Source organism: Aythya marila (genome assembly GCF_965140915.1).
Source record: "Aythya marila genome assembly, chromosome: 16".
Lineage (NCBI taxonomy): Eukaryota > Metazoa > Chordata > Aves > Anseriformes > Anatidae > Aythya > Aythya marila.
Window position 1 is genome coordinate 5,970,194 of NC_139057.1, and position 27,090 is coordinate 5,997,283.

General features: G+C 36.3%; 2 protein-coding genes across 4 annotated transcripts; both read right to left on the minus strand.

The window, feature by feature from the left end:
* Positions 1-1,453: 1,453 nt before the first annotated feature.
* RAE1 (ribonucleic acid export 1) lies at positions 1,454-10,735 on the minus strand (the record flags this gene model as incomplete). Of its 3 annotated transcripts, XM_082773521.1 has the most annotated exons (13): positions 10,677-10,735; positions 10,191-10,287; positions 9,956-10,060; positions 9,012-9,104; positions 8,110-8,196; positions 7,115-7,201; positions 6,779-6,850; positions 6,149-6,256; positions 5,060-5,166; positions 4,894-4,969; positions 4,208-4,402; positions 2,702-2,787; positions 1,454-2,214 (listed from the first exon to the last, which is right to left on the minus strand). In XM_082773521.1, coding segments are annotated over exons 2-13 (1,107 nt in total). In that variant the 5' UTR covers positions 10,281-10,287; positions 10,677-10,735. The 3 variants fall into 3 exon arrangements, with proteins under 3 accessions (XP_082629647.1, XP_082629646.1, XP_082629645.1); XM_082773520.1 differs by lacking the exon at positions 10,677-10,735 and having other exon boundaries at positions 1,454-2,128; XM_082773519.1 differs by lacking the exons at positions 1,454-2,214; positions 10,677-10,735 and having other exon boundaries at positions 2,701-2,787.
* Positions 10,736-12,051: 1,316 nt separating this feature from the next.
* SPO11 (SPO11 initiator of meiotic double strand breaks) lies at positions 12,052-26,763 on the minus strand (the record flags this gene model as incomplete). Its single annotated transcript, XM_082773391.1, has 13 exons — positions 12,052-12,171; positions 12,828-12,939; positions 13,140-13,216; positions 14,853-14,890; positions 17,398-17,497; positions 17,988-18,097; positions 18,320-18,356; positions 19,683-19,769; positions 20,342-20,450; positions 20,674-20,740; positions 21,375-21,463; positions 24,123-24,236; positions 26,618-26,763. 13 exons carry the CDS (start codon positions 26,761-26,763, stop codon positions 12,052-12,054), a joined length of 1,206 nt encoding a protein of 401 aa, XP_082629517.1.
* Positions 26,764-27,090: the final 327 nt, after the last annotated feature.

Sequence of the window (27,090 nt, forward strand, 5' to 3'; positions counted from 1 at the left end):
GGGTGAACACATTAGAATCTTACATTCTACTTCAAGATTTTTGGACACGTAACTGCCAGTGAATAGCAAGTTAATACATTTCTAGGACGTCCATGATGTTGAATTGCAAATGAATAAGCTCTCGCTTATGTTTGAGGCTTGAAGGGATACAGCTGTGTGTACTTTACAAGAGAACATCACAATAATTCCAGGGAGGAGTAAATTGCCAGTGCATTCTCTTAACTTAGGTAATGGAAAACAAACCAGTTCAAAGTTTCAGTCTCATCTTCCCAATTGAATATATCTGATGTGCATAGCAACGTAATGGAAAATATGCTCTTCTAAAATTAGTCTGAACAATTAACGCAATGACTAAATAATTCAGAAGCCTCACTGAGAGATAAAAAGAAACTGATTCCAACAGGAGAATAAGTACTTATTAATATAAAACTCTACCACCATACAAGAGACTTACCAGTGCTAGCTCTGTAAGGAAAATATATTTTGGCTAAACTCAGTATCCTCTTAAGCAGGTGCAGCTCCATGTGAACCACTGTAAGTGCACATACTGAACAAGGATGAATCTATCTTCTCCTGACTTCATTCACGGTATGTATTTAAAACAAAGAAACAGAACTTTTAAACAAGCGACAGATGATACATTCCATTCTTCCCTATTTACACCAGTGGAAGTTCTGCACACAGAATTTATTTATTTTGCCATCAACAATCACACACACAACCTTGAGTATACTAGCTGCTTGCTGGTGTTCATTTGACTGAGAAGACTGGAAAAATGCGCTAATAGCCAAAGATTACAGCATAATCAAAACTAAAAAACAACAACACCCTCAACAAAAAACAAGATCTGTTTGAGCCAACAGCCAGCCATTACTGCAGCTGCTGGGAACTCTTTGCTATCTTAAAGAAAACGAATAGTCTCTGAATGTGAAAACTGAAACCACGTAAACACAGAAGTGGTAGGAACAAAGGTATCTTGAGAAACAAAGCCCAGAGAAGAGCATCTTTAAACAACAGCAGCAGGAACTTTCCTCAAATATACACCAACTAAGTGATACACACTAAGCAGGAACTGATGAACACTAAAGAAACAAGTCTGAACTTAAAGGGCCAGTAAGCCAGAGATTTTGAAGACAGTTATGATTCATTTGTACTAAAGACTAATTGCCAGATGTACGGCTGTTGTGATAGAAGGAGCCCGATTCATTCTCATAAAACAAAGGCCTTTAACACTAGTCCTCTAAGTTCTTTGCAGCAAAACCACAGGAATGATTTGTAATGAAACAGCAACTGGAAGCTGCATTAGATTTCCAGATAAGGCAGCTGGGAAAGAAGTACTTTACTTTTAGAAAACGTATCTGAGCTGCAGTGAAAGGACAAGAAGCTGCTTTTAGAAGGAAAGCACACTACCTTGCCCATGCAAATATAATAGAACCATTCAATATAAGAAAATGTTTAGTAAAAATTTTATTTGAAACATAGCATGTATCCATAACCATGTGTTACAGCGTACAGTCTTACAGAGTTTGTACAATATGACAAGTATTTTTATACATGCGGTGTCCCCCTGCCCCCATTTTTTAGTCATCAGACAAAAAAAGTTAAACAGGAATAATAAGCATTCACTTCTAAAAAGAAACTTTGGCATGTATACAACTGGATAGTTAAAAGTAAACAGTGGTAGATTCAAGTCAGAGACGTACATTGTTGTAACTTTTCTTCACAGCATTTTTGATCAGCATTAACCTCACCAGCACTATTTTCTAGTTAATACAAAAACGATCAATTATTCAGTCCAGAACCCCCTGCTAAGGGGCAAAAAGGGTTAATAGAGATGTAAAAGAACCAACTTTTAACTCTAAAAGTGTCAGTTTTAAAGCAGTTCAGGCCACACATTTTGCACTCCTTGGTTTGGTCACGAACAGAACAAAACCTTTAATGGATTGCTCATATTACTGAACTATACACCACTTGGCACAACTGGCAGGGTCTCCTTTGGACTAGAATGAGTATCGTTGGCTCAAAAGTCATATGCATTGCTGGAGTGTAAGAATAAAGGAAAGCAGAACTTGCACTGTGTCCATCTTCTGTCTTGAGTTTCTGTCACTGCTATTGGTCACTTACATACCTACCAAATTCATCCAAAAAAAGGGAAAACAATTTGCAAGGCATTTCTTCCTGGCATACAGCAGACAGTATTTCCATTTTAAAAATCTGAAAACAATGAAAGGACTCCTAAATACTAAGACACAGCAAGCCTCCTTTGAAAGAACTACTTGCAATTCTTCAAGTATTTAGAAAAAATACAGTATTTATATAACTTCTCCAGAACTATTATAATTAACATATTTTAATGTAGTACTAATTAAAAACAAATACAGAAATACAAATGGGTGAGCTTCTAAGCAGGAGTAACAGACTTAAGTTTTGCTGCAATTTCATTATTGCTGTGGAATAGACAGTGGTTAAATCCTGTGAACAGTAGGCTCTCTCTTATACGCATTAAAGTATCTTATTTGAAAAAGTGTCCTCCAGCAAGTCAGAACACATTTAATACAATTTTTAGACATCCTGCTAAATGTCAGCAATCCAAAGTTGACTGAACCATGGTGCAATAGGGCACAAGTGCCAGAAGAGCAGTGGAGTAGAGGCATGAATGGCAGAAAAACAGTAGAGTAACACAAGTCAGACTCATACTCACTACTTCTTATTCCGAGGCTTTAACTCTTCTGCTGCATTTCGCAGAAAAATGTAGTTTTTCTTTTGTGGGTTATAAAATTCATGACCCTAAAAAAAAAAAAAAAGAAAAATAATCTGTTTACTTTCTATAGAGAAAATATTACAATTTAAAGGACATTTGTCTATTTTTAAGATATAAAAAAATTCTTCATAGAAAGAATAAATCAAAAAAGCATCTCTAAGCTCTGATTCATAGATGCAATGTAAGAGCTCTGTGCTTTTTGTTTGTGTCCATGTAGGCAGAGAAGAAACCAGAACTTTAATGCGTACTTAGTTTCACTTTGTGTTTCTTTCCTTATCTTTTATAGGGAACAAGGTCACATTTATTTACAAAATGAAGCCCAAGTTCTGCAGGCAACTGCAATACAAATACAATATTCTGCATATTGACATTTACATACACATTACAAACTCAATACACAAATATTCAAAAGCAGGGAGAGTAAACTGGTAAAGTGCAATGCACAACTTGAAACACCAAATCTACTTCACAGAAATGGTTCCAGAAAATAAACTTGGTACCTACTTATTAACAGATCTGAAAGATACTTTGGTACATAGCTGCCATCACAGCCTACCCCGCATTTAGAACAGAATTTATCTGCCCCAGCATTTAACAAAGTTATCTTAGTTTGTGCAGCATTCACAAGACTAAATACAATGAAGTAAATTAAGATTTTACTCTCTTCATTGCATGCAATAGAATTCATTTGCGTGATCTCTGCACTTAGTCAAAAATGCCATAAATATCATCCTCAAATTTAACAGCATTAGTTGTAACAGGCGATTAATAGTTTCCTCTTGTTGCTATTCCATTAAAAATCATTTACATTTCACCCTTGCAGTCCCCTTCTTAAACAATTAAGAACTGATTCTCCACATGTTGTGGTTTGTTGATTCTCTTGCATCTTGATTTGTTTTTGAGTCAAGTTTGGAAGATAAATAGGCAAGTACCACCAGCAAGATGCACGGAGTGGTTCTGGAAATTTAGTACATGGCATTCAAACACTGGCTTAAGTGTTTACAACCGCAGCTACAGCTTTTTTCCTTTTTTCTTATTTTAAGTTAAAAAGAATCTGCATGAGAAGCAGAGACAAGCACTTCAAGGATTTGTGAGAACCTGTTAGCATACCATATTGCCTGGTGACTCTCCCCACAGCAGAACGCGTGAGCAACAAGAATGACTTCTGAATCATGTAATTTACATTTTGTTCACCCACATTTGCAAAATATTGCAAAATAGCTTTGTTTAGCGCTCTTATATAACTGCTAAAAAACAAAGAATGCACTGCTTCGGTGTTACATTTCATCAGATTTCTGCCTACAATGACCACTGTACATATTCTTGCATGTCTATGAAGCTAGAAAGACTCTACCACTATTTACAAAGAACAGTAAAAGCCTCATGTGAAAGGAAAATTTTTAATTGCTAACTGTCAATGTGAATATGGGTCTACACCCCTCTTACCTTTGACCAATCATAACTGGAAGCATATGCAAATATATTCCCATTATGGTTGAAACAACAAGCAGATATTGGCTGGTCAAGTTGTTCTGATGTTTTTAGCTTTGTTCGTGCATCTTTATCCCAGAAGCTGAATCTACCATCAGATCCCACTGTTGCAAGAGTACCATGGACAGGGTGAAATGCTATCCCGTTTACCTGCAGAATCATACAAAATACCACGTAAAGCACCACACACATACACAGATGATCGGAACACTCACAACATGTGCTAAATCCTGCAAGTAAATACAACTACAGATAGCTCTTATCTTTTTAAAGTGTTTCAACAGATATGAATCAGAATCAGATATTTCTTGAAACAAGACACTGAAGCAACAAGGAAAGAATCTTTATTGTAGTACCTAAAACTTCAATGGATATTACATAATATACTAAGGATTGGTTCAAAATCATCAAAATTAACAAGTGTGGTCTCCACCAAGATTACACAATAAGTAGCTGATTTGGCTTCTGTTTTAAAGGAATTGCAGAAGTTTCTCTTTCCTGTTCAAGTATGATCATGACTGCACTTTAAGCATTAAGTCTAAGATAACTTTACACAAAATAAAAGTTGATGGAGAACAAATTCATAGCAGGTTTTACATTAAAAACATATGCTACCCTACCGATACATGCTCAGTGCTTACCGCATAGATATCCTGAGGTGCTGACGTGTTTGTTCCATTGGAGCGATGACATTTGAAAGTGAAATTATCTTTTGCACTGAAAATAAAAAAAAAAAAGTGAAGTATTTTTATATTCTTCATTGTAAATTAGTAACAAATAAAGGATAATTTAAAAAGCAATACTCACGGATTTGGGGGGTTGATATAATGAATAGCTACTCTTCCTTCAATACTTCCAAGGGCAAATCCGGTAGGTTTGTTCACTTTGTCTTTAAAAATAGCAACACAGCGATGCTAAATTTGAGAAAGAAAGTATTTCAGAAACTTGAGGGACAGATTTTCTGAATGCTGTTTTGCATGGGGACACAAAACACTATATACAATAATGAAAAGTAAAGCACAAACAGAAAAAGTCAAGAGGAGTGAGTCTAATTCTACTCAGAAATCAGGCCGTATTATTTACATTTCTGAATCCTTATAGAGATCAGCTATAGAAATTTCCTCATGAGAAAAAAAAAGTCTATATACTTAACAACTCAAGTGAAGAAAAGATCTAAAACATTACGAATACTAGATGACCCAAACTTAAAACCTACAAACATTTCTATGTTTCATTAGAATACCAGATATTAACGAAATGTAATCAATCCCACCTTCGTGGAATACAATTGCCATTGTACTTGGAGGCTATAACCACTTGCAAAATTTCAAACCACCAGTAAGCAACAAAACTATGAGTTGTAAAACAGACTCAATAGCAGGTTGTCTTCCAAACCCTCTAACTCTTGCAAAGGCCCTGCACAGAACAGGTCTGCAGGACATGACAAGGCTCAATTTTAATGCTGTGCACATGAGTATATAAATTTATTTACATCTGCAATAATTTTGTAATTCGTAGGCAAAATGTAAATTTGTATTAAATAATTTTGCATTTATCTAATGAATGTTTCAGAAATTATTTGTACTTCACATACAATAGATATCGATAAAGATCAATGAAGGAAGAAGGAAAGAGGTCATCTCAAAACACTTGTTGAACTCAGGGGTCTTGCATGAAACTCATTACACTCCATGCAGTCCCACCATAAGACGCAAACAGACTCAAAGGTGTAGGCATTGGTATTTTATTTTAATATACCACCATAATAGAAGTCAAAGTAGGCCATGTGCCCTACTAAGATGAAGGATGCCATCTTTGAAACAGCTTTTTACCACAACCAGGAAGTTCAGAATGTCAGTCTGTATAAATACACTTGTAATAAATATAATCATTTACCTGGTGTTTAAGAGGCGATTCTATTCTTCTAAATTCAGATGGTTGGTTCTCTAACTGATAAACTATCAAACCCCTTTCAGCAGTGGCCACAGCAGCCATAGGATGAACCTAGGTAAGATTATAAAACAGGTTGGAAGAGAGGCAGTTGTGTTCAGAGCATGACAGAAAACTCATGACAAAGAGTTTATTTTTTTGCCGAAATCCCTGAAGAATTTAAAGGAATCAGACTATTTTCAGGGCAGGTGGGAGGTAAAGTGTTCACACATAGGCTTATTTTGTAACAAAACGCATCAGTTCTTCCCTACCACTGAGAACCATATCAAGAATCTTCTAATTATTAGATGACTTTTCCAATACAAATTGCAACAGTGGTACACAACCTCATCCACAACTATCGGTAGGTCAGTTCTAGTGGTGACTTGTCTTTGTGATGTTAAAAAGATTCCAAGCGTACTTTGTGTAATGCAAGTACCTGTTTTCCAGGGGCTTGATCAAGAACATCAACATATGTTTTATCATCAAGTTTACAACGAGATCAAATGTTAAGTCTGCATATAGCGCTAACCTACAGAAGGCTCAAAGACTGCCAGACAACCTACTGATGCCAGTTTACTCTATTTCATGGCTTACCACATCTGCACAGTAACATCTTTCAGGGAGCTGCAGTGTCATCATAGGTGTTGGTGAGCGGGTATCCCAGAACTGACGGAAATAAAAAACAAACAAGTTTAGGCTTGGAGTTGAGGATACACTATGCAAACTACTTTAGAAACAAGAAGGTAAGTGTTACCAAGTTGTTTCATTCCTGTCAATAGTCAGAGAGAGTACTGCAACTCTCTGTGAAGTAAGCTTATTTCATTTATCTGCCTTTTGTATCAGTGTGTTTAACAAAATATTTTCACTTTAGACTAATATTTTCATAAGCAGATTATTAGCGTGCTTTATTTGTTCACGTAAAAATCACACCTTCAAAGTTTTATCCCAGCTTCCTGTCATCACACAGCTGTAATTTGGTGCTTTAATCCAGTGGATAGTCTTCACAGGAGCGTCATGCTGAAAAAGAAAAAAAGATAAAATAAACATACTAAGATAACAGCTTGCATTTCTTGTTTGTGTTCCTCATATTTTTACGTGTATTTACACTTTTTAAACCATTCAAGAAAAACAATTATTTTAGTCACAGCAGTTAGGATAAAGGTTGCAGGATGTGACCTTACTGTGTTCTTTAGTGTTGCAAAATCATCCACAGAGGAAAAAAATGAGTCCTGAAGCAAAGAACTACAAACAAGTCAGCGATACAGTCAAAGCAGAAATACAAGCTACAAAAAGAAGAGTTTTCTACTTATTTATGGAGTACATTACCAACCATGCTAAGGAAAAAGCTTTTGTTGTGTTTTTCCCCCCCCCCCTCTTCTTATAATGAATACATAAGAGAGGCCTACGTTAACTACACTAACAAGATTTTTAAATCAAGGATAAGATATCAGCAAAAAGCTGGTATTTGTGAAAGTAAATTTAACAGCATTTTATTATTTTCTTTACCCTAAAAATTTTAAGTGGAAAAAGGAAGGCTAAACCAATCTATAATGTAATCAGGAGATAAATGATAGCAGGTACTAGGCATCTAAAACAATGCAAGAAAATTGAAAAAACATGTAGGCTCAGACTACGTAATTAGCATGCAGCAAGGTGACTTACCAATGTCACCGCAGTGATGGAAAGAGATCTCAGGTAGAGGAGGAGGAACAGCTGCACAGGCTACTCAAATCACTTTGATTGCTTATCTCCCTATCCATAACCACTTCAGTAGCTCAACAAAACAAAAGGCATTCTACAATCTCTTTCTCATATAGCAGCATCTACTTTGTAAGCACTAAACATTATCTTAATTAACTAAGAAACATAGCTTTTAATAAAAACAGAGAAGAGAAAAAAATTATATCGATTAGCTTGGGACTTACTTGTGCAATCTGAATAGCTTGATTACTATTGAGATCCCACATTTTGGCAGTTTTATCACAGGAAGCAGTAAATACTTTACTTCCATCCTGAAAAACAAGAAATAGCACAAGAGATTAAATATATCTGCATCATGCAATACCTACCAGAAAACTGTCAAGTCCTATTCTAATAGAATAAGATTAATGTGACATACACAGGGATTGTAAGACAAAAGAAACATAACGGAAATTTCTTTACAATATGCCAAAACAGTTCAAAACGAACTTCAAAACAGGTATTTCTTCATGCTTGGTACCTACAGAGCAGTAACAAAGATAAGGTAAAATGCAAAAATAATGCAAAAAATATTCAGTATGTAGTTAGAAAGCTTTTTTGGGGGAGATCCTTGATTTTGTTACTGCTTTTTTTTTTCCCTTGTACTTTGAAACGTTATGTAAACAGTCCTGATAAAACTTTTAAACATTTTGCTGGTCCAGTCCTGACTAGTCAATTTCAGACTGTGTACTTTTGCTGTAAATATACTCCTGCAGAATTCCATGGGTTTGTTAAAATCTTATAAAAAACACATTCCATATTGTGAAAAATACACATCCAATGAAAACTCAGCTTGAAATACAAGGTTCTTCACTCAAGGCCTTTTCTAAATTCTGTTTTAAACCAAACAAGAAAGCTGTGCTAGCTATTACCTAGCTTTAAATAACTCCTTAAACACTTTTACCTATCTCATCTCTCACATCGATCTATTCTATTACAACATGCTTAGCACACATTAACAGTAACATAAGTGTATACAATAACCAGAGGATGCATCACACATGGCATTTGCATCTCTGGAAACCACATGCCAACTTATTTAGGTTTAAAGTTAACATTGATGGTCTATTTTCAAATAGGGACATACATCGCTCCAGCAGCCATCTAGTACAGGCCCTGTGTGCATCTGCTGAGCCTTTGGAATTGTCTGTCCGTTATCCTGAACCTCCCAGCAGCGAACCTGGAACAGGAGACACAGATATAGATGTAACATATTAGTACTATCAACTTCTCATCTTAAAGATGCCAGCCTTAGCTTATTATACGATTACAAACACCAATCTCCTTTTTGAACCAACTGAAACCTTGTCTCCTCTATGTTCACCTAAAGACCTTCACCTAAACAGGCATCCACACTCAGCCCCACAATTCCACCTCTGAAGCACCTTATGTGCCTCACGTAACACCTCACAGTGCTCTCCTGTGGAACCCCTTAACTGCCAGCTGCAAGCTACCAATTGCAGGGTACCACCCAACAGACCAAACAGAACAGTTAAAAGCTGCACTCAATTCCTGTTTTCCCCTCCCTGTTTGTGCCAATTGGGATCAAACACTTGGATTCAAACAGAAATTTCAGCAAGGCTGAAATTAGGAGCTTGAATATAGGAGCTTGATTTTTTTGGAGACTATCCTGTCAAACTGGCTAAGATTCACCATTGCATGCATCGCTCTTCCACTGGGCAAATTATAACTATGTCAATCTAATTCTATAAGAAAATGAAGCTGAAAAAGTAAGAAAAAAACAAACAACGAAGTAATAAAAACCTAATAGGAATAACATTAATTACATATTCTGAGCAGAACTTTAAAACCATAGGCAGAGGAACAACTTATATGAATATCACAACGCAGTCTCTCAGATAAAGCTGCTACGTCAAAATTTGTAATGCCTAGGCATTAAGAAACAAATCTTGCAACTGCAAAGAGAAAGATTTTCAGTTCCCCTAACATAAGTCTTTAGGGCCACATTTTGCACTTTAGGCACAAATGCTTTCACTTTACTCATCTGTAGGCCTCACTGCAAGTACTTACATCATTTGCCCACGACCCTGCTATTAAGAAGTTCCCCGGCAGTGTCGGCGGACTGAACGCTAAACAAGATATGCTGTCATCAGGCGGAGATGTGACTTCAATATCCTGCAAAGCACAGGAGACAAAATAAAATTAGCCATGCTTGAAGACAGTGTCACTGAGCTCCTGTGGCTCCTCCGGGATGAGCTGGGTCGCACTGCTGCGACACACCACGCAGGAGGGTTCACGCTCGTACCTTCATCGGGTTATGGTTATCCGCGGTGGTACTGCCAAACATGCTGGTACCTCCAGTCCCGAACCCCGAGGTTGATCCGAAAAGACTCATCCTTGCTCTGCAAACGACAAAACGTCCCCCTGAGCCCCACAGGGCACCCCTCACACCGCGTCCCACCACAGCCACCACGCAGAGCACACCCCGGGCTGGAGGCAGCCAAATATACAAAACCACGGCAAATTCCAAAGCAGAAAAAAAGCCATTTCTGGCTGCAGCCGAGTCCCCAACACCCCCCACCCCCCGGCAGCCCCCAGCCCGCAGCCCCCCTGCGGGGCCCGGCCTACGCCGCGGCCGGCGGGGCGGGCAGGAGGCCCCGCGGGCGGGGCACCGCCATGTCGCGGCCGTCCCGTTGCCCCGCGGCCGTTCGGGGCTCCCCCGTTAGCCCCGGCCCCCGTCAGCCCCTGCCCCAGGGCCGTTGCCGGGGCTCGGGGCGCTGCCCGCGCTCACCGAGGGGCCGCTCCCGGGCCGGGCCAGGCCGCGCTGAGCCGCGCAGGCGCCGCGGACAGCGGGGAGGTGGCGGCGCCTGCGCCCGGGCCGGGCTTGGGGGCGGGCAGAGGGGCCCCGCTGAGGGGGCTCGGGGCTGAGGGGCTGGGGGTGGTCGTGGCACCTGAAGCGAGTGGTAGCGGGCGGGGAAGCCCGACACGTTTAAATGGGAGTTAGGCGGTGGTAGAACATTTCTCTGAGGGGTGTGGAAACTCGCTGTCATGAAAACAGCCTGCTATAAGGCCGGGTGTAGAATCACAGAATCATTACGGATGGAAAAAGCCCTCCAAGATCATCTGGTGCAGCCATCCCCCTACCACCAGTGTCACCCACCAAACCCGGTCCCCAAGCACCACGTCCAACCTTTCCCTGAACGCCCCCAGGGACGGTGACCCCAGCACCTCCCTGAACAACCCGTGCCAATGCCTGACTGCTCTTTCTGAGCAGAAATATCTCCTCATTTCCAACCCGAACCTCCCCTGGCACAACTTGAGGCCATTCCCTCTGGTCCTATCGCTAGTTATCTGTGAGAAGAGATCAACCCCCAGCTCCCCCCAACTTCTTTTAAGGTTCTCCCCTGAGCCTCCTCTTCTCCAGAATAAACAACCCCAGTTCCCAGTTCTGCTGGTGTATTACTTGTGGATCGAGATTATTTGTGCACCCAGACACTGGAAGTTGCTAGTAGGCAGTAACACTGCTACAGTGCAGAAAATAAAAAGGAATTCGAGTTCCTTTTGATTTGGATACTGGTGGAGCAGGAGTAAAATATAAAGTCTACTGAAAATATTATTCGATGACTCTGTGGATCAGTTTTAGAAATATTTTCTGTGTACTCAGTTTGGTTTCTTCATGTAAAATACATTATACGCTTTAATCACTGCAGTTTCCGGCTTCTTTTTACTGTTTTAGGGCCAACTTAAAAAAAAAAAATGAACAAGGGATTTTGTTATGATGTGCATCATTAACAGGGTTGTTTATTAAATTCTTAATCAGTAACATCTGCTTGCTTACTTGTTCATTGAAAACAAATAGCAATTTGGTTGCGGGAACATTTATAACTGCTTGAGATATGCAGTAACGAAGAACGATCTCTGACTTTTAGGTTTGAGTTTACAGTGAACACAAAATACCACAGCGCTGTACTTAAAATTATTTTCAGGAGACATTTACCAAAAAATTGTTAACAAAGCCTTTTACTCTTCAAAAATTAAAAAGACTGTACAGCATCATTTTCTGCTTTAAAAGAATAGATAACCATAATCTATCTGTAGTGATAAACTGAACAAGAAGCAGTCAAGAAAGTATTATCAAGAAAAACAGTTAATTGGCAAACAAGCATTCATAACCATCCACCAAATTGCAATTTGTTTGGTAAATAGACTCTGGAAAGATAATCTGATGAAAGAGAAGTTAAAGCTTGAATTTCAGCCTTCATTTTAGATGCTGCCATAATTTCCAGCTAAAAAAAAAAAAAAAAAAAAAAAGAACAAAATGCGTGATGCGGTAACCACCTCATCTTATTATTTAAATAAGAATTACACTTGTTGGATGTGCATATAGAGCTACAAAGTTAGTATTACTGGAAATGGTGCTGCAAACTCCCTGCCACTGAGCTGAGATTATTGTATGCTCATGTGTATACCTCACAGTAACACAAACAAATAACTTATAAGGTGAGTATAAACAGCAAGTGGAAGGTAAACAATACCTTTTCTTCCTTTCTAATCATTTAACACAATAGGTGATTTAAAAGTTACAGGCAAGATCAGAGGACAAGTACAGGATAAGAAATTGTTTTAAGTGTTCCCCTATTTCTAAGTATGTAATATATTCTGCAATATTTAAAATAACATTAAAATCCCATGTACAGCTTATGATCATCAGATGACTAATAGCAAGAAGGCTAAAAAAGCTGCCAGTCCTGGCCTGTGAACAATTGAGCCCCAGTGATTCAGAGAGACAGTGGACATGAATTTATCAATCTTGCTGCCATTTAGTGCTGCAAAACCTTTCTGCTACACTAAGAGCTTATAAAAATAAAGAAAAACAGGATTGCAGATGACAGGATTTGTTTTGTGGGGAGAAAGAAACAAGAAACAATAGGTTTGTACATGCCTCTTTCTTCCACATTGGCTGACAAGCAATGTAAGGTCTCTTTTGTATACTTGCTAACTTATTTTGATCTTGCTTTGTAAGTGGAATCAGGACATCTTTGCATATATTTAATCTGAAAAGTAAATAATGTTGTTAAATTTTCTCTTATATTTCAGAAATACCAATTCCAACTTACTTCTTTATAATAAGCCAAAAATAATGTATGAAAACAATAATGGGTGTCAGTTGTTTGTTTGTACATTAAGTCAGATTGTATTTACTATCTATGAAATAGAAGAAGAATACTTCTGTTTCTTTTGGGTAATAACTAACCTCTTCAGATCAGATGGAAGGAGACCAAGCCACTTTACAGATGGAACAGTGAGATGATGGGCCTCAAAAGACATTGACTGAAACAAGAAGAGTCAACTACAACATTCAGTGACTTTTAGTTTAAGTCATTTGAGATATATGCCTTCCTAGATCACAAATTTTATTGCAGAGGTGGTTAGTGGTGTTTTTTTTTTTTTTTTAATTTTTATTTTTTTTATTTTTATTATCAGAATGTTACATGAGAAAATGGTGCAGCTGGAGTTTACCATATCCCCTTACTGAAAACAGATTCTCCTTTAAGGCTTGCGCTATTCAGCCACAAGAGATTGTAGCCTGAATAGGTTTTGATTTTTGTTTGTTTGTTTTTCACAGTCAGTATGAGTCTCCCAAACAAAACTGAAGCCAGGAGAAGCAATGACAATTACAACTGGAAATTTCTGATATTTTCTGCTGGAAAGTATCACATTATATAAAAATAGCCCAAACATAAGGGCATCTGACCCAGTATCATGGCTACAGTAACATCTAAAGGAAAACTGTAAAAACAAATGTGCAATAAATGATACTTCTCAGAATGCTATTCCTACTCCTAGCAGTTTGTGACTCCAACGTTCTGAGCCAGAAGTGGTGTTATCGTATTTAGTAGTGTTTGATTTTGTCTGATTGCTTTTAGAATCCATGAAAACTTCTGAAACCTATAGCACACTACAGCAGAGTGGACTAGATGATTTTAGAGGTCTTCTCCAACCTAAATGATTCTGTGATTCTGTGATTTAAATTACATGTTGTACAAAGGAATACTTCCACTGTTGGTAATGGAATTGGCATATTTGAGTTTCAGTTTGATACATGTGTTACTCTGCAATTGAACAAAATAAACTTTTAAAGGAACCTGAGGATCTAGTTTAATCCTTGAAGATGGTGTTCTCTTAGTTTACATGCATTTCTAAGGTTAAAAGCCTGACGGGTCACCTGAACACTTGGGAATTCTGGCTCCCTGTATGTCCTCGAGGCATACATTATGACATATATTTGACTTTGTACATAATTGTCTGACTAGTTTCCAAAGGGTTTTTATGTGTTTTGCTCTGTGTGTGAGTTTTTATGTTTGTTTGTTTTTAACTTTGGATGTTTTCTCCATTGGTCTCCCAAACAGTTCACACATCTGCTCCTACTCTCTGCCCTCCCCTTAGTCTGCCTGCCTTTCATGTTGTTTTCTGTACCTCATCTTTTAGCAATGTATTACAATATGTGTTCTTATTCCCTTTGCTTCTTCCTCCATAATGTTCCACACTAAAACATGTATCCGTAACTTCTCACCCCAAAACAAAATCTTTACCAAGACAACAAGATTTTATGGAGAATCAAGCAGTTCACCCATCTCACAAGTTATGTTCTTTTCATTCAGCCTTCATTTGTCTTCTAAGGCAGAAACAAAAGAAAATGAAGAACACTTTTCTATTTGGACTTCCTGAAAACTACCTGTACAGCAGGAAAAAACTGTGAAACATGGTTAAATGAAACACCTAACATTATTATCCAGTTTCTTTTTGTTGCAGAAAGAAGCTGTTTCTGCACATACAGAAGGCCTAAAATCTGTGTCTGTGCTGAAACAAAATGCCAAAGGTAGTAACTACTCTAACTCATACTACATTCAAGCTTCAAGGCAGGACTAAAAAATAATATATTTTGAAATGGAAAAATTATACTCACCACAGATCCATATTTATAGATGCACATTATTTCTATACCTAGGTTGGAGAATATAAAATATCAAATGTCTGTTTATCACCACGCTTAAGAAGACTACATTAAGAATTCACTTTTATGGCATAACAGTTATGACATTATGATTAGTGAAGTTCTTTATGGTTTAAAATTATTTTTAGTGTATGTCAAAATAATCAGAATTTGATGTATCATCTATTCATTCATCTTTATGTAGTAAAATGTTTCACACTGTCCACACATAGTCATTTCAGAAGCAAGGATAATCAGCTCTCATACACGTTGTCCAACATCAGGCAGGAAGATTGTCTTTTTTTTTTTTTTTTTTTTTTTTTCATTAATCCTGTGTAATCCATATCTCTTAACACTATTGCTTTATAGCAAAATTATAGCAATTACTTTCTTAAAGTTCCTGATAAAAATCTCATGCACTTCAGCTTGGTCTAAATTTCAGTTATGAGATGTTTAAGAGCTTGAAAAAAAAACAACAACCCACCCAGCTGTGTATTCAGGCTTTGTTAAAACACTGTGTGTACTTTACTTATTTCATACTTAAAACATATTTTACATTTAAGCAATTCCATTAATTGTCAGCAGCACAGACTTTGATATTTTGTGAAATAAAACTATGCCTATCAGATTTATTTCCTGATTCGATAACTTATTTTTCTTTTTAAACTGTGCTGCTCTGCTCAAAATTTTCTGCAATAAAAACAAAAGGAAAAAAAAAAAACAACAGTACATTTAGTAACATTTACCAGATATTTACTAACATTTACCAGATATTTGAATAGTGCAAATATGCATTAATTAATGCAGTTTTTCGATGTATACTGAAGAGTACCACCAATTCTTGTTTTTAGCTTAAAATTCAGTTATTTATCTTGAACTACAGACACCAGAGACTGTGGTTTAAAGCATACCAGCTACAACTCTAAGTTTTTTCACCATTGCTGTTTTCTCCTTAAGTATTTCTTCACAACAAAGGGCTCAGTCGGTATCCTAAACATCTCTAATTTTTAACTGGTTGAACCAAGAAATAATTTACATAAAGTTGCATTTCAAAGAGTATTTACAAAACCAAGTATATGCTATCAAGCTGTTCTGCAGTTGAATCATCAGAACAAGGTTTTGAAGCTTATTTCACACAGCAGCAACAACATATAAGCTTCAGGAAGTCTGACCCATCTTAACTTCCCCTCAGCATGGCCACAGAAAAATAAAGACAAAAAATAAAGACAAACAGTATTCCACGATATGCTCAATCTGGTCATGTTGCCTCTCAGACAGTGGGAATGAAACAGTGCAAAATAATCCAGATTTCATGCCACATTCCCACTTCTTATGGGAAAAAAAAGAAAGAAAAAAAAAAAAGGGCAAAGTTCTGCCACTGTGATATTTCTGATATGGCAGAGTGAAAATTAAAAAGCGTTTACTTTTCAGTAACAAAGGAAGTTCCAGATTAGTCTATGTCTAGGATTTGCATTTCAGTTTTTGGGCAGATGATCTTCAAAACATATAGATAGCCTGTGGGCTATTCTTTGATACAAGTAACTTACAGATAAATTCTGCAAATTTTGATAAGTTAAGACTGACCGTTGAGTCTGCAGTTCACAGCTGTTCATGTTCTCAGTAGAAAACAAACAAACAACCCCACCAAAACTATGAGATGTGAAGTACTTCCAGTATGTCCAATACAGCAATATCCAGGTAACTATTTTGAGATGAGTCCTCATATCTTTAGCATTCTCATTTGCCAGCACAGCCTCAATTTTAAGATTAATTTTGTTCCTGCCGGCATCCGACTCGTAGTTTCTAGATTTCACTGCATAAACTATTGACATCATGAGTGCTGAATTATTAATATAAGACTATATAAATTACTTTAAAAATCAATAAAAGACTCACTTTGTTCAAAAATACAATTTTCTTCATATCTGTCAACCCTATGAATCATACATTTCCAAAAATTCTGTTTTATACCAAACCAAGCAATGTTTATGGAAGTTCCTGTTATTTCTTTTGGTTTTACAAAAGGAGCAGTTTAACCAACTTCTAGAACTCTTATCAGAGCTACATTTTTGAAAGTATTTATCTAGGACCTCCTGAGACTTTAAATAGTAGTCAGGTGCATAACTCTTATTAAAATCAGTGGAATTGTACAATGGGTCATAAAATTCCATGATGCTTATTCTCATTTCTAGACCCACAGGTCTTGTGAAAATCTAGTTCTAATATTCTAGTTCTAATTGTATAAAAATATTTTTTAGGTACAAAGCAAGATTTTATTAAGACCTCAGAGCACAGCAAATCATCACAGACAGTAAGAGTACATTGAGTGGGAATCAGGCCAGTACTGATGTCTCAGTTAAAATTCTGCACTCCTGGACATATTCTGCATAAATCAGAAACTTTCTGTTTGTGTTGGATTACCCACTCTATGCCGTAAGTACCTTCCCATAAAAGTGAGAAACTAGATTCTAAATAAATTTTGCTTTCTTTTTATGTTACTGAACCTCTACAGATTTACCATGTGGATCAGCATCCATAAGGGTGAAAACAGGAATTTGAAACGTATCCCACAGCTTTCTGACCAAAAGGCGTGTATTCAGATCTGGTATGCCTCTTCCCTAAGGAAATAAAATAAAGCAGACAGTTTTAAATTAATTAAAACAACATCTGGCTACATATGTGTTTACATTTGCCATTTAAAACAAGCAAACAAAATGCTTGCAGGAATATTTTTCCAGCAGCTATCTCACAGGGAAAATGGTACACTCTTATTTTCTCTCTGTGGGAAGGGAAGAACGAACAAGGGTTTGGGAGCAGCACTGCAGATGTCCTGGATTATAGGCCCTGTAGAAGTATCATACATTTCTCTGTGTAAGCTCTGGGAGTTGACACACAGATGTACTCCGGTATCTATATAAACTGGCATAAAAAGAAAAAGGCCACTTTTTTCTTCCCCAAAATACTTAAGGCACTAAAGAAACAATATAAAAAAAGTTTTTGATATGACTGACTATAATGGGTAGCTGATACATATATAGTTTTTTGCATAGTGTAAAGCCTTCTCTATTCTGATGTCTAAGAAGATGATATAAAATGTAAGTTGCATACCGTAATCATTATACATGGGGACAATTTAATGCAGAAGTCATCATCCAGGAGTCTCTGAAAAGTTGCATCTTTTTCTACGATTAATATAAATTTGGCATGTGAGTTTAAATCTTTTATGTTAAGGCTACCCGCATGTAAAATGATCCATTGCACCAATTAATTCAAATTGAATGCTCTAAAATACATACTCTGGAGCCAAAAGCAGTATTCGTGACTCAATTTCAGAGCCAGCAAGCAGAGAAAAAATTACCAGAACATTGTTTAACTTGGAATATTCTTTGTTTTTACTTTATATTTTCAGTCTACAATGAGAGTTTTAGCTCAAAGGATACTTTTAATTCCTTGAACATTAGATGGCACAGTGACTGCCTAAAACAACAAAAATTAAATTAATCATTTATAATCGAGAAACTGATACATTTTAAAATAACAACATTAGGTAATGAAGAACACAATTACATCCTAAAACAACCATTCATCTTCTTATATACAAGATCGATCTTGACATTTTCGCTGCTTTATAAGCGCATTCAACCATTTATATCCTGTTCTATTGTATGGTCTTACAGAAGTCCTCCTGTTATAACAAGATGCTTTTCAAAAGCATGTTTGTGCTACTGTCACCGAAGATTGTTCATCATATGGGCATTACAGAGATAACAATGTCTTGATTCATTTTTTTTTTTTAATCTTTTTTTTAGCCAAAAGAAAAGTCATCTTGATTCAAAAACTGAAAATTTAATACAGGTTTAAAACATTTAGGCATTCTTTTTGGAAGACCATTTAATCCTTTCTTTTATTAACCTATAACCTGTTTTTATAACTATCTTGGAGCAACAGTTTTAAGACACAGTGATGTTTACTTTACACCTCATATTAGGATTGGCTCAATCTGGCAAGCATATGGATGAGAAAAAGGAACTGGAAGAAGAACTTGGCAAAAAAGTATGTATACATTGAAGTGTGTGGTCTGCTTTTACTCCTGACTGCTAAATCACCTCCGGTGCCAGTGTGGAACAACTCAACAAATAAAACTATGAAGAGCTGTAGAAGAGTATTAATAACAGGGGTCTTTATGCTTTACTTTAAGACAAAGTATAATAGGCAGCTAAGGTCATCTTTCCATTTTGGAAAATCACCAGTTTAGGCTTACAATGAATAGATTTTCCAGTAAATCATGACAACAGTCAGCAAGTCTAAGTTCTGCTCCTGCTTTCATAATCTTTTCATCTATGGGAAATCTTATAGGACCAGATTAGTTGAATCTCATCTCCTCAAAACACTTCTGGCTCTTGACTACTTATCAAACTGTGGGTATAGACTTCTCTTTAGCTCACTACTGCCTTTGATAACCTCTCCCCAAGTCCACACCATATATACAGACCTGTCCTCTTTACATCTGTTTCCTTCTCCTTCACATACCCTAGACAGTTTCTGCAGCTCTCATTCGTGTTCTTTACCTAGCACACAGCGAGAGGGACCATAAGCCGTACCTGGGTTAGAGTGAGGCAGATGGGGACTCACTGGCTGGTAGCTGCATAGGTAGCACGATTACAGGTCTGTATAATAAATGTATACAGCACACTGAGCTACAAGAAGTGCAGTCCACAAAGGTAGATGGTGATCTATGTAAGTTCCTTCCAACTGAAACTATTCTATTTATTCTAATTACTGTTATTGTTATATAATACATACTGTTGCACCACAGGTACAATTCACTTTTGTACCATCTTCCTCAGTATAACTTAAATTACCAGCAACAAAACCTTTAGTTGTAGACAGCTGGAAAAAAAAATAATAAGTTGTATACAGTAAATTGTAAGTTATATGCTTTTATTTTACTGCATTACACAGGCAAAACAAGAAACGTGGGGAGGAAGAGGTTAGGGGTGGGGGGGGGAGAGGAACAACATAGTAAGTAGTTATCAGCTAAGACCAACCTTTTAAAAATCAAAGCAACATTGCCGTCATCATGTATATAAAGGTGTATTTACAATAAGTTATGTTAGCAACTGCATTTATGGATACAAAAGAATTCTTGTAAGCATGAAATAAAAGTAAATCCAAACCTTACACCTCTGACTCACCTGAAATTTTCACTTAAACCACAAGTTAGCAAATCATTCAAGTATAAACTGTGAAACAGATGTCTTGTAGTCTATGAATTTTCTCTGAAGAAAGGAACCTTTTGAGTGTTCAAAACCTAATAAGGTTTCATTTGCACAAATAACACTTTCTATTTTAACTACATATTTCCTAATAATCACTTTTTTTCTTGATATTTCAGCTTTCAGTATGATCTATATGATTGGGAAATAACGACAGAATCAAAACATTAATAATAAGCCACTTACTATATGTAGACTTCTCCGTGGTATCTTAAGCATACAAGAAATGTCATTGATTATATTGTCCACAACACTCTGGCTACCAAACAGTTGTGTATCTGAGTAATATATATCCCTATCAAGACAAAATATTTATTTGTAATTATAATACTGAAGTAGTCAGCTTATGAGAACAGAGAACAACATTTTACTGAGGGCATAGATAATAAAATCAGTGTATAGCATTTCACATAGAGAAATCTGTTATCCTAAAGGTATATATCCTAGTGGCTGTTTGTTTTTCACAGTGGCATTCTTAAAATAAAACTTTATCTGAAATTATAGAATTGCACTGTTACCTTTTAGTTGCATAAGTATTGCTCTGCACCATCTTGTAGATCATAGATAATATTTTGAGCATCAGAGCTGAAAAAATACACTTCAAAAATTTTAATCATATCAATTTTCAGAAATGCACATACTATAATATTTGTTTATATTGACCCATATTTGTGTCTCAAAACATAAAACACTGAAACATGAATACAATTTGTGCATGCATTGTAACATGCTGTGAAAATACAGAGAGGTTGTGCTAACAGACTCAATAATTTCTAGCATAATTAGAAAAAAAAAATGATGGAGTTAAATTAGGGAATATATGCCTTGTTATCAAGGCCAAGAAATTAATTGACAGATTAAGAAAAATAAATTAGCTTATTGTCCATATTCCAAGATCACTCTACCAGTTAGCTTTTTGAAGAATGGTTATATTTTTATATGACAACCTTGTGTATATGCCTCCAGCTGGTATTCAGTCAGGGAGTGTAGAAACTATAATAACTTTGTATTGATTTCACTGTCACCCCATAAGTTAATAGAGAAAAGCTGAAGCGCTGGTCATAATTGCAAGTTTTATTAGTCTTACACTTCTAAAGCACAAGACAAAAATTATTTGTTTTACAAAGTTTCAAACTAAAATACAAGAAAAAAAAAGTTAAGAATTCTGAATTTGAACTTTTTTTTTTTTTTGTTTTGTTTTTTTTTTTTTTTAACTTACCAAACTTTGTTGCTGATCTAGGGCAGTCACTTCTGATTTGTTTTGTAGTACAATACGGTACCATCTGTAGACCTACAGAATCTTTAAATCTGATACATTGCAAAATACAGTAAAACTGTAAACTTGTGAATTGAGGATATGTAAATTACTCTATCCAAGATAATTCAGACTAAGACCGCTTTCCTAAAATCATATCTGCTAGCTCTATTTTCAAACTGAGTACAGACTACTAACAAACGAGTACATAACACGGGAAGAAATGTGATTCATTACTAGTATACAAGTCAAATTTAACATAGTAACTTTCTGGTGTAGAATGTATGAGAAAGTGTAATTATTTAATATTACAATAATATGATCTGATTATTATCAAAATAATTAGATTTCATTTTTGGAACTTTTGGAAAGAAAAATGGGGGGCATCCTATTCTCTAAACAGTTCACTCGTCTAAATGAGCTCCACAATTTAATTTTTAAACATTTCATACCGGAAGGTAGGTATGAAGAATCACTTGTTTTCTTAACAACAGCTCATTTTAGTGTCTTATTTTAATGACAGTCCTGTCTATAACGCATTGTTTTTCATTTTAGATTTCTGTACATACTTTTAAAAAGTATCGATGGTTAAATGAGCATTAGTTTATACAAAACCACATAACATTTCTAAATTTTTCTGTCTAAGGTTTTGCTCCATGCATCCTTTGGGTGGCAGAACACCACAGCGCTGTGTAAGGCACAGCAGCAGCAAACAGTACAGTGTAGCATCTGCCTTTCTGCTTCAAAGCAACTTTCTTGCCTTTGTGCTGCAACATTGAAAACGTGTGTGTGCCTTGTTCCCTACACTGTAACTGCACCGAATGAAACTTTGCGGGATTGCTCTGTTAGGGTAAATAAGGAACACTTCATTTTAGAAACGTTATATTTAAGATCAGTTTGACTCACACAGATAGCTCAGAAAGAAAACCTTAACCTAGCTGTATATCAGATACAGATTTTTTGTATATCAGATTTTTCCTAGTACTGCATTTATCCCAACAGAACAGTTTTCTGTAAAATCTTTCCACCCATGAAAACTGTATTTATTTATGTATTTATTTTAACATAAATTTGCTCAATGGAAACCAATTGTACTGCTTTAGGCCTGGTATTCTCACTGATTGACCTCATTCTCAGGTAAATATCTCTATGTTTACAAGGAGCGTTTCAAACATGAAATCATTCTCTCATTTCCACAAGCTCCTGCCCTGCAGATTCCAGTTGTGCAGATTAGGAATGGAAATGCTGCCTAAATAAGGAAAAATAAGCCCCACTAATTATCTTTTCTACCATTCCTGTTACATTGGGGGGAGGGGTGCTTTTTATTTTTATTTGCTTACTTATTTTTATTTTAACCTCCTCAGAAATCCTATTGTATTAAACAAGTATGCACATCATTTTGTAATGGAATGAATACGTAAGTTTACATTTCTCCACCATAAATAATGTTTCAGGTTTTTAAATTTGATTGATGAATCTTATTTTTAACATACTGTGATGTTTTAATATGAACATTTTTCCCCCTATGTATTCTTATGGCAAATAACATCTCACATTTGTTTTTCTACCCTGGAATGCCATTTTTCCCAAGACTGCCAAAAATTGCTAAGTTTTGTTACAGTTTTTGATTTTTACAGACATCTGAGTGAAACACTTTTTGTCAAGCTACCAGGATAGAAACGACTAAATTCACTAGCATTTCAGTTAACTGATTACCTTCGGGCCCTTCAGGTTCTCTGATTGACAGAAATTTATTGTTCTCATTAAATGAGTATTTCACCAAAGTGTAATGCTTGGAAGGTTTGTTGTGCTTTTGCAATCTGAATGTTTGTAATGTGCCCACTTACAAGCACCTCTGCAATCTTATTGATCTAAATATCCTTTAACCCAATGATGCCCAAAACCATTACAAGACAAGAAATAGATTTGTTTCTTCCTTTATAATTTTGCTTCCATATTATAGAAAGCAATTACTTTCTTGGTTTCAGGTATTTTCAGCTGAAATGAGTGCCTTGGAAAAATACTGTTGCACAGGCAACTTCTATAGATCTGTATTATAAAGGACAGGTTGTTTTCCTCTGATCCTGTCTAGGTAAACTGGCATGAGATATGAAATTTAGATAACAATTCAGAAACTTGTTTTACTTTATTTGGCTAGTCATGGACTTGGAAAAGTACACGGACACAACATGAAGGTAAGAGAACAGTATCTTCTCTGAAGAATACAGAGAGGATAACTTCATCACTGTCATTTGAAGAAATAAGATACCATGAAGAAAAGCAGAGAAAAAGAAAATGGGAAGCACAGAAAGTTGATTGGAAAACGAAATTGCTAGCAATTGTTTCCAGCCTAAAATATTTTTATTTTTTTTTAATCAAATGAAATGTATTATTTCTGTTTTCTACCGTATCCAGAAAATTAATGTGTATAGGACCTATTTCCTTTCTGACCCTTTTACAGAAGTTTTACATTCCCCTTTATGTTAATGGTCTGCTGTTATTTGACTAAATGCACAGTGCCTGTCTATGCAGATTGAGTACTAAACACCACTTTTTATTAGTCCATTATTTTTTTAAGAAGCCAAATTATATATTGACTCTAACACTTACAGAACTACATAAGATTAACTTTTCTAGACATTATACAATCAAATTTATATTCATGACATTTATAATAACATAAGGCAGGACTTTAAACTATATAAAACTTACTCAATATTCCTCCAATCTGATCTCCTAGTCACTGTGAGAACAGGTGCTTGTTTTTTGGACAAGCTTTCAAATACATCTTGAATAACATTTTCAATTGCTTCAAGAACTTCAGAACTGAAAGAAAGAAAATTAGTGATACAATTTATATTATTAAATATAGTTCTATTTTACATTCTGATCATCTATTGCCATCCTTACAGAATTCATTTAACTCAAAACTGCTTTAAGAATATATTTGTTTCAAAAATATGGAGATCAAAAATGCTTGCTTTTGAATTTTCTTTTCCTTAGCTTCCCAAAGATATTTGATTTTCTATTCTGGATGCATGACTGAGAACACAATTAAAAGTACATTTCTATTCAATCCTTAAACCATCAAATTTTTCACCAGATGAACTTTTAGACCAAGTGGCTGCTTCATGACTAATGATTAATGTTTTACTTTACATGATGTAATATTGGCTTTGGCTATGATTTGAGCTAAGTTGTTTTTAAATGCTGTAAATTTAAAAAATGTTCAACAGTACAAATACATCCTGTTGCACCATTGCACATTAACCTTTTGATCTGTTGCCCTAAACAAACTGTTAAGGGTTTTAATTATACGAAGGTTCCATCTCAACAGATGCACTGTAAAAAGCATAAAATCTGTATCTTTCACCTAAAAAGACAAAGTAACCTTGCAAGCAGATCCCTTACATCAAAACTGTAGGCTGGTCTCAGTGTTATGACAGATGCTTTTTATTTTCATAAGCAATCTGATGCCAATATTTCAGCTGTCCTTAAAATTACAGCTGTACTATATTCCCTTGTAAATGTAAGTAGGAATTAAAAGAGTAGGAAAAAAATTATTTTAGTTCAAAGATTTATCAGCAAAGTCTAATTTTGTTTTTAAGTAATATATTAAGAAAAGATGAGTCAATACCAGTGCAGACCACACCGAATGAATTATCCTAGTGTTACAAAATCAGCAAGAATAATTTTTTAAACCTAGCTATGAGTCTCCTTAAACAATAATGAGGTGTCATGAAAGCTCTCTTCTATCAGCTGACTACACTTCTTCCATTTTGTAGCTCAGCTTCCACTTACTATTTGTTCTCCAAAAATAAATAAATAAATAAATAAAATCCAGTTTTAGCAGAACAATTTCTAGAAAGTATTAACCTTTTCTTTTAAAACATTATTCATAGTAGTATCTGTATACTGAATGAAACTACTAGTATTCCTAACATTTTTGTCCAATAAGATTAAATTGTTCAATGAACACAATGAAAGATATTTTTCTGTATTCAGATGAATAATCGCAAACACAGAGAGATTCCCTGACTCTCAGACTCACAGTCTGTTCCTTCAACTTAAAATCCTACATATTACTGCCATATCCAAAATAGACATTCTATTAAGTAGAGAGGAAATGGTCTGCTGGTGAGCTAAATGCATAATACAGCAAAGGGTAAGAATAAAATTGATAAGCAAAGCTGACTACAGTACAGGTCAACTCAACAAAAATTAGAGTTGAGGTTAACAAAAATATGCAGAGGCAGATGGCTGAAAGAATGGCTAGGCTGCTAGGAAATCTGAACTATGTCATTGTTTTGATACTGTCTTAAAATTCCATACACATTTCAAAGTTCACTACAGAATATGAAAGTCAAGGTTGCTGTTCCCATCAAAGTTTCCTCATTTCTTGGCCAACAGAAGCTGTAAATGTGACAAAGTGGGCAAAGGACAGCAATTTTCTTTGTACCCCTTGCTGATATTTCATCTCCTTTTGCAGAGATTAATCGATTTTTAATAAGCAAACACGCAATACTGGCCAAGTATGCCTACTTAAAATACACTCTGGTTTAGTTAATGGTGAAATCTGAGCTGAGAAGGGCAGGCCCTGTATATCTCATAGGGTTTCTCTGGTCTTTTCTCACAGGTTGCAGCATGAATGGATGCTAGTTTCTTTATAGCACAGGAAACACAGGAAACCATCTTCAACATTAATAGCATAAATGACTAATTTTATAGAACCTGTAGAGAGCAAGAATAATAAAAATACACAAGAGAAACAGCTACAAATAAAGTCTGCAATGTAATAAACCAATACACTCCAAACTGTAAATGGCTAGAACCATTTCCCATACCCTGCCACAAAGACCAAGAACTGTCCAAGTCATATTATTATTATTGTCATCCTTTTGCTCTTAAAATACTTCTAAGATGTCCCCTGTCTCTTTTAGCCTCAGGGGCTGACACTGTGCATGGGAGCAGTCTTTTTTTGTTAGTGACATTCAATGTGTTTGTTTTATCATCCTTTTCGGCATTTCCATCTGTACCTACAGACTTTTTGAGAAGTCTGAAGAAAGAGAGATGGTGCTGGCACAGCACGAAAGCTGCTTCTCCCTGGTGTTTTTGTAGTGGGTGCGTTTTTCACTTTTGCACAAGTACTACCAACTGAACTACCACCACAGAAAGATGGCACAAACGCTGCTTTTCACAACATTTACCTAGGGACATGGCTCCTATGAGCAGATACACTTGTTTCCCCGAGGCCAGCTTCATTCCCTGCTGGCACCTCAGAGGAGCACACGCTATGGTCCTCTGTGGCACCTGACGCAGACCAGCCCAACCTCCCTGGGAGGGACGAAGCCATTTTAAAGAAGGGACCAAAGAGACCGATGGATTAGGAAAGTCTATTCTGGCCACTGGACCTAAAACTCATTCTTTGAGGTCAAATTGAAGGGCCAGCTGGTCAGGACAAAAAGAACATGGCAGTATAAATTAGTCAAAAAACATCTTTTCCTGGCCAACTGAGGGCTTTTCCCGCCCTTGCTAAGGGCCGGGAGTGGCCACGCCCGCCCACGCTGACGAGGGAATCTTCCCGCCCTTCCTGGCTGACCAATGGCCTTTCCCGCCCTTCCCAGCTGACCAATGCCCTTTCCCGCTCGATTTGACAGACAGCAGCTGGCCCCGCCTTTCC